Source organism: Cephus cinctus, unplaced genomic scaffold (genome assembly GCF_000341935.2).
Source record: "Cephus cinctus unplaced genomic scaffold, Ccin1 Ccin1_scaffold0168, whole genome shotgun sequence".
Lineage (NCBI taxonomy): Eukaryota > Metazoa > Arthropoda > Insecta > Hymenoptera > Cephidae > Cephus > Cephus cinctus.
The window spans coordinates 3,201,903-3,218,216 of NW_014332892.1; the positions used below are offsets into that span (position 1 = coordinate 3,201,903).

Below are 16,314 nucleotides of genomic sequence, written 5' to 3' on the forward strand. Positions count from 1 at the left end.
TTTTTTGTGAACAACGTCGTCTCCGAGCTCTACGAGTCGGTAATTTAATGCATAAAACATAGTAAACTGGTATTCAGTCTATTAAATACTTGCTCTTCTTGAACATCTCGAACACATAGTCTTCCGATAGAAAAACATTTTATGAGTACCATTTAACGTTTCAACGCCAGAAGGATTTGCTGTTTGATCTTCATGTACATTAGAAAAATTACTACATTAACAAGATGATCTATTTATGTACAGAGAAAATACGACTACGATTTTCGTTTATATATAAGTTTCTCTTTATACATATTTATGTATATATAGACATGACCGCACGATCATAGAGACGAATTACAGGGACTCGTACGAATGCGTAAAACTTTCCTAATGTCTCGATATTCTCAACTGGTTAGATATTAGCTTAAAGTATTAATTTGTTTTTCTCTGTAAAACGCCAATGACTACAATTAGTTTTGTACAAGAAATATATCCTATCGTTCAATTAAGTTCTGGAGTGAGGTAAGTTTCGAAAGAACCTGAGAGCCAGGAAATTACTTCCTACAGGCTTTCGTAATCGATAGAAATATCGTTTTATCGAAATTACCTACGTTCATTTCCGAAAATCGAATTTAATCGATTGTGATTCCTTAAGAAGAAGCTACCATTTGCTCTTGCTTCTTCTAGGTAAAACTTTTAGTTCGACACATTTTCTATACTTGCACTATACAAACTGCTCCGAACTGTTGGCACTGAGGTCCAAAAGTCGCCATGCTGCTCTTGGATTCAATTCCGTTGGGTCACGACATAATACCCAGACATAGTTGACTCTCATAACTTTCTCAGGATCCCCCTCGACAACTTTGTTCTCAGAGTTTCTTACACACATTATTTGCTGGGATTGAAAACTTATTATTAACACTGGACCCTGTTCCATTACCTTGCCCATTACTAGATCCACATTATCGATATCTGAAAGAGAACAGTTTTAAATTTAATATCAATGTTTTCACAATCAAATTGAGCTTTTAAAACTGATGGAAGATATACCAAGTATTTTGTTATCCAGGTAGAGTCCTAATTTTTTTGCTTGTTGCAAGGGCTGTGCTATCAGGTTATAAGGTGCTTCGTGGCACCAGTCCTTTAGGATCTCTAAGTCACCTCTGACCATTGCTTCAAGGATGTTGGGAATGATATCCGTCTCACAATCTCTTAAGAATTTGGCCTTGTCGAAACTAGGATCCAGCTTGCAGATCTCTGTCAAAGTTTCAGAGAGTTCAGTCTTCTGAAATAGACCGCCCATTATGTCGCTGACTTTGTCAGTGAGAAGTCGTGAGGCACGGATCACTGGGTTATCCGATTCCTCATACTTAATCTTCCAGTCTAGAACTTTATTCACGTACGGATTGTGATCCTGGAATCAGAAGAATAGAATAGTTGATAGTATTGTTCAGGAAAGTTTTCATCTATACAGATACCATGTTCCGATAAACAATTATATACCTTGAAGTTTTGCCACGACTGATAAAACTTGGAATCCTTGTGCAATTCGACTCCGGTTGCCTCTTCATTGGCTTCGATTGGTCTATCCTCTGCATTGACCAAAACTTCTACTCTTTTTCTTAATTTTCTAGGTGGTACGTAAACACGACCTGTAATTTACACATATATGAGCATCATTTCAAAGAAAGAATAGTTGGGAAGTGTATGTACAAACCTTGTATGCCATGTTGGTCAAGTTCTTTACGTACAGCTTCTGCTGTCTGGGATATCGTCTGAAAAGCTCCGGTCTTACCAAGTGCTTGACTCTTTTCCGTAATTGTCTCTGCTGCATCTTTGGCTGATTTGGAAATTTCCTCAGTTATTTGACCAGCTTTCTTGCCTAATTCGCTTTTACTGGCTTCTTCAATGACTTCATGCACCTGGAAAGTAAGTCAGTTAGGGATTATTACTTTAAAAAAGTACTTGTAATGCCTAATAAAGATTCTTCAATACCTTCTCCTTTAGACTGTCTAGTTTTTCTTTAAAAACTTCAGAGCCTTTGTTGGCTTCAGACTCAACAGAGTGGAACTTCTGCCTTGCAGACTTCAGTGCATCGGAGTGTTCAAGTTTTTCAGCTTCTTCACGGAATTTCTTTAACGACTCTTTCATTTCCTTATTTTTCTGTATGTCTTGTTTTATGTTCTCCACAAATTGTGAAAAAAAACTCGGCCGTCGTGCAGGATTTGTATAAGGACGGAGCTAAAATATAAAGTAGCATTAATGATAATTGAAATGTACTGTAGAAATTTGTTCAATGAAAATTCAGATAACAAACCGATGTGACTTGTAGTTCTGAAATTTGGCTAGATAATAAGGTAAGTGATGAACTTCGTAATGTCCTCTGGTCTTTCTGTCCATTATTTAATCTGTTTCTTGTTTGAGTAGAACGAGCTGCTCCTGCCAGACTCGTTCTGTATGCAGCAAAGTTCTGAAACTACATAAAACAATCAAATTTATTTTAAAAAAAGATTACATTTAACAGCCACCCCACTACATATCCGCTTTAAGAAAATGTCAATATACCAACTAGTCTCTGCATTATATGTAAAGAATACTTCTATAGCTATATCAATTTGCTGATATAATCATGACTAATAGGAAATACAGGACCGTACATTAGGTGTTATGAAGAACATAAAATATACAAATTACGTCAATAATTATTTCACGAAAAAATTAATAATTGAATTTTACTGATGCAATAGGAATTAACATGAGGGAAAAAGATCCCACGAGAAACGTAACCTCGTTCTGGAATGAGTAGATGCCGGTTTGCTTAGTTGAAAGTGTATGAATGTCCGTGGTAGCATTTTAAAGGGAATAGAAATCTTGGATTTGATGATGTCGTAATGACGGGTACTGTCTCTTTAGTTAGTAATCGAGAAGAATTACCATTTTACGAGCGATTTATCTTGGACCTTTAACAAAAATCTTGAAGAGCCAGCGAATGTGGTGCCGCACCACGAGTAACGTGACAAACTGGATGTGCGAAGATCATTTCTCATCCTCTAGGTTGGTTATTTCCTTGAGAATTCGCAAGTATCGCATGCTTACATGTGGAATATTATTAACCGAAATAATGAAACATTGTACTTACCGGTCGTCTCATTATTTATTGGGAAAACCATATATGGATTTTTCGCTGCAATTTACATCATTGCATTATTGACAAGTGACCTTTCACTGTTATCTCATGAAATAAAGTCGATAAACCATTCAGTTTTGAAGATGAAAGAAGTCTATCCACATTACTTAATTTATTCTGTGATTATTGACTTTTTCAATTTCCATAGAACTTTTTAAATCAAGATTAGAAGAATCTTTCCTCACTGAATCTTAAGTAATGGCATCTCTGTAGAATGAATTAGGCAATTTCTATGACTAATGCAAGCATAGTACTGTTATCTTTAAGTGGCATTGATAATTATCAAAATGTTTAAGGATACTTAGGTAATAAGGTGGTTCTTTTTTTAGGGGCATGACAACTTTGATATTTGGAATAGGTTTAGGACTGTTCATTGTACTCTGCCTTTGGGTATCGGCTGGACTAATTTGTCTGGTTTCCTTAAGGATAGAGAGAAGAATTGGTGCTATAGCTTTGTGCATTGCAACAGCAGCTACAATAATTTTGGTCAGTCTGCCACGATCTACAGAGACACCAAGTGTTCGGGAAGACAAGGTATAAATATAGTTTTTCTCTTGCAATTGTTTGACTGATTAAAATGTTTTATATTCTGGTTTACAGCTGTATGATCATCTCTTTGTTTGGCGTATAATACTCTTAATCCTACTCGCTGTGTCTTCCCTGGTTGGATTTTTGGCCTACTTCAAGTTTGAATTACTGGAACCTATTAAACCTATGAGAATATCAACTTGGGTTCATTAATATTAAGATCTTATAGGATATCTATTGTATAACGATCATTACAATCCTTCTAGAGCTTTTGGAAGCTGCTATACATTTCTGAAGTACAAAAATAAGGGCCAGCAACTATTTTAAAAATAGTTAAACGAGACGAATTGTAGAAGTTAATTTATTTTTTGCAGTATCTACGATATTTTGTATTGTTTTAGATTAACTCTTTGCCTTTAGCTATGACAATCTGAAACTGTACTTACAGAGTACTTTAGAAACAATAACTTTCTCATATTTATTGTATATAAACTCCTATATACAAGATGTTACGGACCTTCAGAAACACACTTAAATTTTCGACACGTGGAATTTCATTGTTAAGTCGTAGCAACAAATGTTTTGCCATAAATGATAACACGGAGTTCGTCGACAAAGTGATGAACAGTGATGTGCCTGTAATAGTGAATTTCCATGCGGAATGGTGTGATCCATGCAAAATTTTAACTCCTAAGCTTGAGGAATTAGTTGGTCCTATGGAGAATTTGCATTTGGCAATTGTTAATGTAGAACTAAATCCTGAATTAGTTCATACATTCGAAGTGAAGGCTGTACCTGCTGTCATTGCTGTTAGTAATGGTTTGGTAGTGGACAAATTCATAGGACTTGTAGAAGCTAATATGATAGAGAATTTGATACAGAAACTTACTAGCAAGAATAGTTCTGGTAAGCAGAATAACAGTACTTAAATAAATGTCATTCGCCATGACAAGGTCACATTCTAAAAAAAATATTGAATGACTACATTTATGCGCATTGCACATAAATCTAATTCATACTGGAACATAGTAAAATATACTTAAAGAATATTAGCCTGCCATACCATTTCTTTATTATAGTACTCTCAAGTAGTATACATTAGTAGAAATAATCAAAGTTTCGTAACATCAACATAAATGTAGTCAATTTCACTCATTTATTATTAAAGTTTGTCTCGTTCTCCATTAGAATGTGTTACACTCAGTAATTTTTTTATCATGACTTATATTTTAACAAAACAGACGTATCTAACAAAAGATATAACTTCAGAGAATATTTGCCAGTTTTTCGGTTAAATAAAAATATAATAATTAGGATTTCAAATGTCTCGATATTTAATGTAAATTAAAATTAAGAAGTATATAAAAAAGAAAAGACCACAGGCAAATAAGCCTCTATATATGTTATATATAAAAATATTGAATTTGGCCTTCGTACCTCCAATACTTAACATAAAATTATGTCCTCTGACATTCAACGAATAATCGTATATGAAAACATGAGAACTATGAAAGCTATTTAGAAATAAACGAGTGTTTCTGAAAAAATTAAATGTGTGTCTTTGTTTATTAATGAATATTTCTTGGAATAGTAACTTTTATGGTAAACCAGTTCACGTAGACTTCTTCGATAGCATATGACGATACACTACCATATTAATATAAGATAATTACAAAATCATTCTAATACAAGTTCATATTATATAATACAACTGGGTTCATGATCAAGGATCCTCCTAATTTATTATATCAGCAATATACAGTGTGGCATTTATCATATCATTCGGATATGAAAAGAAAATCCAACCAAGATTACAAGTGATATCCGAATGATCTGACTTATTTTATATTCCTGAAATAATGAAAAAGTTCATCTTTCTTTGCTCCATTTTATACTACACACTTCTTAAAATTCGCTCAATAATTTTCAGCCTATTAGATTCGTTAATTACAATACGACAGTATCAATGTTTTAAGTATTCGATATTATATATAATATAACAATTACGTTATTTACAATATTAATCATAATTTATTCTCTATCGGATTGAAATACTTCTGACCCAGACAATACAGATCAATTCGAATAATTCGTTGCGAGATCACGTCATATAATTTTGCCCAAAAATACTGAGAAAGTAATACAGATTGATCAAATCTACAATTTCTGTACAATCTGGGTAAAGCATCAGATATCGAAGAATATAGGCCATAGGCTTAAACGAAAAAAAGCGTTGCTTCAGAATATTTCTTCAGACAGGAGACAATTTTTTTATTTTCCCTCGAAGTTTTTTTCCGGCAAGAAGCAAAATACACCAGTTGGACGCTAGCAATTTAAGTGACTAGCCATAAGAATTTCATCTTTTTAATTTTATCATATTTTATTCACTTTTTTTTATTTATTTCATCAGTCAGGCGCTTTCGACACACCGTGATAAGGCAATGCTGTGATTCGCTGGTCACTCGCAAAAAATATCTATACAAAGAAGAGATACTACATAGAGAAGTAATAGGTAGAAGACAGCTGTCTATTCTTCTATATATATAAAAAGACAAAGAAAAAGGAGTATCAAAAAATATACAAGAGAAAAAGATGAAGCAATCCTCGAATTTGTTCTCAGACCTTCAGATATCGTGTAGAATCTTTGCAAGCAACCGTGCGTTTTTATTTATATATATATATATATATATACTTTTTAAATAACGTAAATATATATTTTTTCTATGAACATGTGTAACAATTAGTAACGAAGTGACAAGTAATTTAAAAAAAAGTAACGATCTCGAACAACATACACTACCTGACATAATTAAAAGATGTATATACAAAACAAATAGAGAGAAGCGCGTGTACCTTAGGACGGAGGTACCAAAGTGTCAAATTGAATTTCCTAGAGGGAAGAAAAAAGAGTAATAATTCTTGTACACTCCAGAAAATCATGATTCTGTGAGAACATAATAAAAGTATCTAACAATCGATGCGAGCAGTAGAAAACTCTAGGTACATATGTGCTAGACGTATTGATACTCGAAAATTTGCATTACACTATTCTTCATGATCTTTTCACAATTTCATAATTTTCATAACTTTTACTATTCTAGCGCACCGATATGTCCTCTAGATGCTTTCCTTTATACTTGTTTTCCATATAAGGAGCAGCGTTTTTCATAAACTATTATATATTCATATGCCCGTAGACTCGGCAAAGACCGTCTGCAGTGTTCTTATATTCTACAATCAGCTGGCATCTACATCTTAGTGCTACAAGTTAGTTTAAAAAAAAAAACGTAACAAAATGTAGAAAAACACCATCGTTATTTATAATATATGTACAATTCAGTCGATGGGACATGGCTCATTGTCAGTAGTTCAATTGCAAACATCCTCATTGTCATAGCCCATCAACAGTCAGACACTTGGCAGCTTAAAATAATCTGACAAGGAGATACGTCACGTCGGCTTTAACGCTTTCAGTATTTTCTTTTTCATCTAGCAGTTACGAGATACTTATGTATAATACAAGAATTTGGTTTGCGTTAAGAACGTACGCGCTTACTGTGTCCCGCCATGTGTATATATATATAGTAGAAAGTATCGTAGTAATACTATATACAACACTAGTTCGCGATATAACCTTATGTAATATAAATAATTCGAGTGAAAATCGCGACACGAGTTTTTCCCAGCTAATAAGTATAGAAATGCTTCCAGGGCTTACTAAAGAAAATCTGGTCCGTTCTTTGATTTTTTTTTAAGAGCTTGGCGTTTTTTGTGATTAAGAGAACTAAATGAAATATCAGCTAGAAAGTCATATTATACAGGGCAAACGATTGTTTAGCTTTGGCGAGTTCTCAAGGTTATTTTGTCTTTTTTTATCTTTGCCCTTTCGTATTTCTTTCATTCGCCATAAATCTAAAGTATAGTCTCGTATCTCTTCGCACAGAAAAACGGAGACGAGATTATTCTAAAAAATTGTACAAGCTTATAGCTAAACTTGTGTCATATTGTTGGCCGATATTTTCAAATAGTCCTTTCATTGGCTACACTTCAGCTCCGAGATCGCGTACACCTTGTTCAGCTATAGGAACGTATCTCTCATCAATTTTTACAAGCAGGATAACCTTGTCGACATGAGATCGACGATTAGGATCGCGATGATTCGGAGACCATCTATGGACCACACAGCCTTCCATTCCTCTTTCAGGAACCCAATGCTGCCAGCCGGATCTTCCTCCTTGCTGTCTCATCCTCTCGTCCGGCCATATGACGTCTATTCTTCTACCCAGATTTATGGCGTCGTACACTTGATTAGGATCCATGATCTATCATTGAATTATGGATTAATAAAATTATCGATGCATGTACAGAGGACATTGAATAAACTTTAAATACTTACGCGAACCCTTTGAAAGACTTCCTCCTTCTCGAGTTTCGCCGTGAAGCTAGTTTCGCACTTTGACTCTGTTTTAATGTCACTGTTACTAAGTAAACCAGCGAGACTAGCAAGAGTAGAGCTGGTAGGTTTTCCTACAGAGGCTAAGGAGCCTCTGTTACCTCCTAGAGATCCTGTATTGGCACGTCCTAGAGATCCACGTCCCGTTGATCCTCCTATTTGACAACCTGAATCCATTGACTGAGATCCGGACGTATTATGCCCTGACTGACTGTATCCTGCATAGAAAGTAGTATATTACAGTAAAAAATTATAATATTTCTGAGCAATATATATTAATTCTGATACCTGAATGGATGTTGTAAGTTGTCAATGCATAAACGCCATCATTGCCAAATCCTCCATCGTCCTGGGATCCGGTACCACCAGAAGAACAACCCTGACCGCATCTTCTTCTTATTCTGTTGATTAATTATTTATTTAGAGCATATGGGTAAATAATTATATCTTTATATCAATAGGCATACTAACCTTCGCCATAGCGTTAGAACATTACTCTTAATGGCACCCAAGCTCAGTGGACCACCCAGGATGGAACAAAGTTGTTCATTAGTTTCCGCATAACTTGTTGTCAATGGAGAAACATAGATTGGATATCCAATTGGCTGATCGCAAGAGCTATTGATAATATTTCGCAATGCCTGTTTGGCATTCTGTATCGAACCACGTTCAGGATTACGGTTCCTTAGGTATACTAGTTCTTGTTGTTGACCTGCCCAAAGGCCACGTACGCACTCACGATTCATTTTTATCACCCGAAAACTTAAGTATCGTTTGTTCAGCATTATCACTTTATATTCATCGATACCGTCATCAAGTACATGCCTGTCAAATTAAAATTATTCTATGAGGATGCGCCTTGGTTCTCAGTGATAGCTTCTGATGTCAATGTAAATTAAATCCATTTTAATATACCTTAATGCCAGAAGACTAGGAGCTCCTCCGAGAACAGCATTTCTCCAGAGTGGGTCAGCTTCGTGACTTATCACAAGATTCCTGTCATGATTATCAATGGCCTCGTAAAGCGCAGAAGCTTCTTCATACTCGTCAGGACTCATAAAATGATCCTGGTGCAACTTCAACGCCATCCTTACACCTTTGGCCACAACACCGCACAGAAGGTCCACGTCGTGAAGTACCCATTCATCTCTTAAAGACGTTATACGAAAATCCCCTTTAAAAGAAATTGAATAAATCATATGCAACATACTCATTTCATCTCTATAAATTTGTAGTACCTTTGAACAGAGCATGTAGACCATAGAGAAAAAATTCTACACTGGAGACTGTATTGTGATGGGATGCAGCACCAAGTACTCGTCTTCCCAATAAACTTAGAGCCAGACAGAGTGATACCAGACAGGAATCGCGAGTTCTCTCAAGAGACTGTATATCAAAATAATGGGATGATTAAAATTCGATCAATCAGCATTAGAAATATGGGATAATTACCTTGTCATGTTTTACAGCGCAGAACTGTATCCAATCTAGGTAAACGTTGCAAAAACTACTTCTAGTTATACCGCTGGCACGGAAGTCAAAATCTTCGTCGATGTTCATATTAAAAACTGGATCCAGGTCGACGAAATTCTTTTCCAAGGTTGGCTTTAGTGCTTCTAGAATGTCAGGATTCTTTAACCATTGCGGCAGCTTCGGTGACTTGACCGCGTAGAAAATGATGCTCTTAACGTAATAGGTGACCAGGACTTTGCGAAATTCGAACACTTGCAACATGGACACGGCTGAATTATCTGAGATCGAGTATCCCTCGAGGACGTATTTTGCGCTCGCTACCTCCCAGGCCAACCAACGTTGACTGAACGCTGCATTTACACTAAGTACATTTGATAAGTGACCCATTTCACAGCAGCAGCAATTATCATTATCCTCGATGCCTTCGGATATTGCCTCGACCTAGAAGGGATCATTATATCTTTCTAATATTCTTTATGATCAAATGATACATGAATAGCGAATGATACTCACCTCTCTTTGTTGACAGTAAGTACCACGAAATTCCAGTCCTCTCAATTGAAAAGTCACCAAACCGTTACCCAGCTGAATTACATGCACTAAACAGTTCAGATACTCGGACGCAAGAAGGAAACAGTCGCCCTGAGCGACGTTACCCCATCTGCCAAGAGCCAAGTCACCATAGAGACTATGTTGAAGTGACCTGGTGAGTTGCTCATAGAATATAGAGTTGAGATTGTTGTCATCAGCTCCCAAATTTCTTTCCAGATGAGAAGACATTCTTGTATTTGAGTGATCGACTCTTCTAGTTTTGTAATCACGTTCCCAAAACTTCACAGGTCTTACGTAGGATGATATGAAGATTGTACTGCCCAGGAGAGGATTCAGAGGAGTACTGAGAATGGCCGAGATCAATGCTTGGAGAAATAGCATTGCGGAGTGTGGAACAGAAAAGGGCTGTGCGAAGGCATGAAAGGCACTGCCCCAGGTAATTTGCCAGGGTGCTATGTAAGTCACTACGAAGCGGATCTTCAGGAGCAGCTCATAAATCTTAGCGAATGCTATTCCGGTTACGAAATAATCCACGAGGAAGGTTTCACTGAGATCACGAAAATCAAGTTTGAAGAAGAGCACTGCGAAGACGAGTACCAGGTATCTAGTGGAAGCATCCGAATAGGCTGATCTCAAAGATTTTAATCCACACACCACCACGATTAGGGCTCCGACACCCTCACCAAATTTTGATACAATCTTCGAGGAACACTCAGTGAGGGCACCAAGAAAAACCACTGGATAAAGTATATTCCTTTCAAAAAAAGAAAGACACACGTAAACTTTCTCGAACCACATGATTTTCGCTTGTTCACGGACTTCGAATTGTGCATGTTCGTGACTCCGTAGAACAGGTCTCGCCAAACACAACCAGGGTAGTTGCTTTCGTAGCTGGGGTACTATGTAGTGTAGTAGAAATCCGAGACAACTAGCAATGCCCCATAGGACAGGATTCAGCTCAGGTTGTAAGGCAGTGAACACTGTAGAACAGTGAATAGCAAATGACAGTACTCCAATCACTGTACAGACTATTAGATCATTCTTCAATCTTGCGTTTACAGTTGATCTTAGTTTTTGTGGCAGAGGATCGATTACCTCCGAATCCGAGATCTGTTCTCCGACCTTGATCTTGACATCTTTTTTTTTCCCTGATGATCTGATCTTAGTATCCTTGAAAGTGGTCGTACCTGGAATCTCTTTATCAGCAGTGTTCTCAATTACTTTAGCTTCTTTCTCTTCAAGATATATTTCCGGTGGCCATAGATTTGTTTTTACAATGTCCCAGATGACACTTGGATCTGATGATGATCTACTTAGGTGGTAAGAAATGGCCACAAGCAGTCCAACGAAAATGGAGAACAATATATGCTGCGATGACTTTGGTTCTGTCAATGCTCCGTAGGCAAATCCATAGAGTATAAGGACAGTGATGACACTTCGCAACAAGCAGTATATCGATGACACCAGACTAGTAGTAGCATTACCACCGAATAAATGTATATCAATGTGTTCGCACAGGTACATGAGAAACGTATTGATCTGTGGAAAGAGTCCCAGGGAAAACACCAATGGAAAAAACAAGAGAAACACCAGTAACACATTACGCACTTGAAGTATCACGTCATAGTCCGAGACACGAAGTCCATAAACACGAAAATCAGAACTTTTGAAGTTTTTTAAGGACTCGCTAAAAATCAGCACTAATCCTGAGCACAGTACATAGTAAATCGGTCTTGAGAACACGACAATTCTATTAAAACCATGAGTCGGCGACGCGGCATCAGGTTGTACAGACTTTAACAAGGAGTACTGACACCCGGCAGTCACAAAACAAAATATAAATGCAAAAATGTCACGGTAGAATCCTTGCTGGAGAAGTAGCAATCCCAGACCAGCAACGGCAACAGCTAATAATGTAGAAACGATTGTCTCGAGTATAGTTAAATTTCTATCCAGCAACGCCAGCAACGCAAGACGATCGAAACGCACTTTTATATGAGGTAGCTTTCCGATTTTCCATTTATAATAATGTCTAGATGGTTCAGACTTTAACTTATTGGGCCCATCCAAACCACCGATGAATCTGTTCCAGGAGAGGCTCGTATTATTCTCTGTCTCCTGGTGCGTAGGCAGTGCTAGCACAGGCACCTGATTGTTCGTCTCATTATTATAAGGAGTCAAGCTATCCAATAAATTCTGGAAGTGTCTACTTGTCTCTGCTGGGAAATCCGTATGCAACCGTGGAAAGCCATACCTCTCGTTACTCTCCAGGACACACTGAGTTGAACTGCCAGGATTTGATGAGACCAAATTTTTCGGTAAAGTATTCTGAGTTTTCGTTTGATTATTCTCAGGGCTAGACAAAACCGGTGGGGTATCGATGATAACAGTTAAGCCAGCTGAGTTTAAGGAAAGGCTGCTGTAACTGTTGCTCAGTGAATCAGTCAGGTCCCAATTAGCATCATAGTGCAAACTTTGATTAAGTTGTTGACGTAGTAAAGTATTTAAAAGTTTTCCATGACTGTTGGTTGGGATCTGAGTAGCTGTAGCAATGCCGGTACCTTTCTCATCAAAGGTATAAGCCAGCCAGCGACCATTTTCATCTCGAAAACAATGAACGGCGCCCTCGGATGTGTCGTTGTGGTTGGTAGCCAAGTGACAGTCACCATTTGAGATTAATCCAAAGAGAGCAGTGAGTGGGACAAGATGATCATTATGTCTTCGACGTCGATGCCTTCTAGCTGGTCTCTTAAGTTGTCTGTGTCTTATCGGAGAATATCTGGTTTCGAAATTTCGGCTTAATCTCAGGTCTGACACTGTGCTTGATTGTCCTGGTAAATCTCGACCGGAATTCAATAAGGCTGCCAATAACGGAGGTGCTGGATTTGGTAAGAGCGTACTTAGTTCGTTATTCGAGCCACCAGTCTGCTCGAATTTTCCATCTCTACGTTCTCTCTCTCTTCTAACTTCTACAGTTCTTTTTGGTTTTGGTCTTGGGAGTTCCGGACTCGCTTGATTATTTCCAGCGACATCCGACGCGATTTTTGGACGGCTTTGTTTCGGAATCGCTCCTTGATGACGTTTACTGTCGATTTCTGGTTGTGGTAACAACTTCCTCTTCACTTCATTCTCGATACTCAATGTCGTTGTACTCGACGAACCGGAGTCTGGTTCTTTTGTGTGAAGATCTGAAACGTAGCATATCCGATGTGCTAGGAATTATTAGAAAATAATAAAAATACCAGTAAATATAGGCCAAGTACACATTGCACACGTTACGCAGGATATACTATGCTGACAGGAGGCTAGAGAGTATGTGAAGTGAGAAACACGTAATTTAGGATATTCATAAGACAGGCAACTTACAGTCAGTACTAGCTGTCTGTAGGCTCTCCGAAGTATCCGTATCATCGGATCGCGTGAATGTCCAAAATACTGGCAGCACAAATTGAAAAATACATTGGGATATTTACAATGTATGGAATTCGAGCAGTTAAGAACTAATTGGCTCTTTTTCGATACTTTAATACTGGTAGCGCATGCTCAAGAGGGCCACTATGATACTACTTTTAACACTTTCTTACATATAGATTATTGCTTTTTAAACTCACCGCTCTGACTCTGAGATGGTTCCACTTCGGAGTCTGTGTGCTCGAAAAGCCAATCCAGTCCTACGATGCTGGTAGAATTTAATGGATCTTCTACGTTTCTCGATTTCCCACGTTTCCTTTCTTTTCGCCTTTCACCACCAGAAGGTTCACGACTGCTTTGGCTGGCATTGCTAAATCTTCTTTTGCTGCCAGGCTTACCCTCCTCCAGGAGTGCATCTCGAGAGTTGGCAGAGTCATTGTCGATCACAGTATCGCCATTGAATCTAAAGATAAAACGTCAACAGTCTGTTATTGTATGTAAATCTGGAAGCTCTATAATAATAAGAATTTAGAATTATCGATAACTACCTGGAAAATCTATCCTCGAACCCTCCTGTACTGAGACTTCGGTCTCTATTTGCATTGGGGTTCGGATCGTCGGTTACTTTACGAGCTAGTAAAGGACTGTAAGAATCACGAAGGCTGAATCCTCCAGAGCTTTCATTGGCGAACTGCTCGTCACTTTGTTCAGCGATTGGATAAACAATTTCTGATCCGTAACTAGGATAAGGAAGCAGTTGGAGCTGGTTTCTTTTCAAAGTATTCTGCGGTGAAACCTTTAAACATATAATTAATATGTGGGACGTAGTGGCAGCAGAGGACGACGAGTGTATGAAGAAATGACGTATGATGAGGCTGCGAACCTTTTTTGTATTAATTATTTCAAGGCTCTGGGGATGAAGTGGAAGATTATTGTCATCTGTAGTATTAGTATTCTTTCTGATAGTTCCGATAATCTCAAGACTCTGAGGATGTACCAATTGCTGGTGTGTTTTCTTGGTGATGACTTCTAGTGACTGGGGGTGCGACGGAATTTTATTCTTATCCGCGTCCTCTGTTTTTGATATGATCTCCAGACTCTGGGGATGATCATTTATCAAGTGCGTTTCCATTGGTATCGAATTGGAGTTGAGCCTTCGAACACTCTGATTGATTTTCCAGTAAGGGTAGTCCAGGAGGGACGTCCCATGCTGCTCCAATTCGAGTGAGCTGGTTTGCTTTATCTGACTCTCTGATCCAGTCTTCCCCAGGGTACCCTGCTTCGAGTGTCGACTCTGAGAGTCCTCCGAGGCGTGTCGACATAGCTTCCGCGATGCTGGACGATCCTCCTCTGCGATCACTACGCATTTCTGCCGCTTTAACCGCCACTCTAAAACCCATTCTCGTGTACCGGGCTACACACTCCAGAGGCAATCGAATACCACGAAGACGCACACCCGAGTACTACTATTTCATTTAGTTAAATAATACTTCTTACCATTGATCTTACTCCTGAAACGGGGCTCATGGTCCTGCGTACAGGCTAACTCTGCTTCATGAACGTTGATGCTAGTGGCTACTGGCTTGTTCAGTTGCTGGGCTTCTTCTGAACTCTCTGAACTGTTCTTCCTGTGAATTTCTACTTTTAAATCGATAGTTGAACTTGGCTTATCCCTATTATAATCGGACGTAATGCTATCCGCATCCACATTTTGAGCATTTGGCTCAATGTACGAATTTCGGGATGAACATTCCACAGGTGGTGTGTCAGTTTTCCCTATAAAGTAGCAACAAGGACAGTTATATTAATAAAAGGTCATCGGAATAAGACGAAATTAAATCTAATAGATCGAATACTTATAGGAAATTTAATTTACCATGTAAAACTTGTAGTTCGATTCCAAGATCAGCCTGATCTTGTGGTGGTTCGCGTCGCTTACTTCGACCTGCACGTTTCTTTTCACTTTCTGACTTCTGTTGACTCACACTTTGATCAGGCTCCTCCAAACATTCTGTTGTATCATAGACGCAATGAAGTGCATGATTGACACATTTTATTGTCCCGAAAAGTGCAACAATCGATGAACAGTATGCTAACCATACGTAGAGAGTTGGCGGAAAGTACTGTGAATACAGAAGGAAAAACAAATAAATATTCTGAGTCATGTGTTAGTACAAAGTTCATGTAATTGCATAAAAGCAACACATTGGACCACGTAAGTACAACTGTGAGTATCGATGAAGCATCAAATAGAAAAAAAGTATGATGTAGACAAGACTAATAGCAATTGTCAAAATGCAATAAAAACTTCAGTGCCTTTCTAACGGTCTAATCAACTTCTTAAACTTATAACCAATGGATATGACTCACGAGGTATATTGTAAAGGGTACACAGAGTAAGAAGAGCCACACATAAAGATGAAAAGTATTGGAGAAGACGTCTAGGTGCGGGTCGTAAAACCATCCTCCTGTCAGGCTCGCCCAGACGCCCTGTCTCAGGATTTCCAGCATTTGCGAACCCATGCCAGCAGTTGCGATACTCCCTCACCATCTTCCCATTACCTGGCGTTACGGCCTTATTCACGCGTGCTTAGTCCTCTCTTCCCAAATAAATGCACGGAATCCCGCGTTACGAAGCATTATATTTGTGACGACGTTAATCGATGGATCTCGCGCACAGGACCCAATGGCTCAGCAGCCATATTCAACACTCAGATGATTCTCACCA

The 16,314-nt window shown here is 38.2% G+C and overlaps 3 protein-coding genes across 13 annotated transcripts; 1 reads left to right on the forward strand and 2 right to left on the reverse strand.

Annotated features, from left to right (window-relative positions):
• Positions 1–208: 208 nt before the first annotated feature.
• LOC107264043 (mitochondrial import inner membrane translocase subunit TIM44) lies at positions 209–3,250 on the reverse strand. Of its 4 annotated transcripts, none has more exons than XM_015731887.2 (7): positions 3,122–3,250; positions 2,300–2,458; positions 1,978–2,223; positions 1,700–1,904; positions 1,486–1,634; positions 1,033–1,396; positions 209–954 (listed from the first exon to the last, which is right to left on the reverse strand). In XM_015731887.2, exons 1-7 carry the CDS (start codon positions 3,131–3,133, stop codon positions 707–709), a joined length of 1,383 nt encoding a protein of 460 aa, XP_015587373.1. In that variant the 5' UTR covers positions 3,134–3,250; the 3' UTR covers positions 209–706. The 4 variants fall into 4 exon arrangements, with proteins under 4 accessions (XP_015587373.1, XP_015587374.1, XP_024937045.1 ...); XM_015731888.2 differs by lacking the exon at positions 3,122–3,250 and adding an exon at positions 2,917–3,024; XM_025081277.1 differs by lacking the exon at positions 3,122–3,250 and adding an exon at positions 2,770–2,895.
• On the forward strand, positions 2,770–5,249 carry LOC107264048 (thioredoxin, mitochondrial). 3 transcript variants are annotated; one of them, XM_015731895.2, is made up of 3 exons: positions 2,770–3,036; positions 3,499–3,703; positions 3,770–4,265. In XM_015731895.2, exons 1-3 carry the CDS (start codon positions 2,972–2,974, stop codon positions 3,908–3,910), a joined length of 411 nt encoding a protein of 136 aa, XP_015587381.1. In that variant the 5' UTR covers positions 2,770–2,971; the 3' UTR covers positions 3,911–4,265. The 3 variants fall into 3 exon arrangements, with proteins under 3 accessions (XP_015587381.1, XP_015587382.1, XP_015587380.1); XM_015731896.2 differs by lacking the exon at positions 2,770–3,036 and adding an exon at positions 3,225–3,364; XM_015731894.1 differs by lacking the exon at positions 2,770–3,036 and having other exon boundaries at positions 3,500–3,703; positions 3,770–5,249.
• A 164-nt stretch (positions 5,250–5,413) lies between these two features.
• LOC107264031 (pecanex-like protein 1) lies at positions 5,414–16,296 on the reverse strand. 6 transcript variants are annotated; one of them, XM_025081271.1, is made up of 15 exons: positions 15,957–16,295; positions 15,463–15,709; positions 15,084–15,362; positions 14,470–14,975; positions 14,135–14,382; positions 13,787–14,049; positions 13,542–13,610; positions 10,137–13,387; positions 9,603–10,064; positions 9,389–9,536; positions 9,066–9,324; positions 8,622–8,975; positions 8,439–8,551; positions 8,094–8,368; positions 5,414–8,019 (listed from the first exon to the last, which is right to left on the reverse strand). In XM_025081271.1, exons 1-15 carry the CDS (start codon positions 16,107–16,109, stop codon positions 7,738–7,740), a joined length of 6,909 nt encoding a protein of 2,302 aa, XP_024937039.1. In that variant the 5' UTR covers positions 16,110–16,295; the 3' UTR covers positions 5,414–7,737. The 6 variants fall into 6 exon arrangements, with proteins under 6 accessions (XP_024937039.1, XP_015587351.1, XP_024937037.1 ...); XM_015731865.2 differs by having other exon boundaries at positions 10,137–13,363; positions 15,957–16,109; XM_025081269.1 differs by having other exon boundaries at positions 10,137–13,363; positions 14,135–14,975; positions 15,957–16,296.
• Positions 16,297–16,314: the final 18 nt, after the last annotated feature.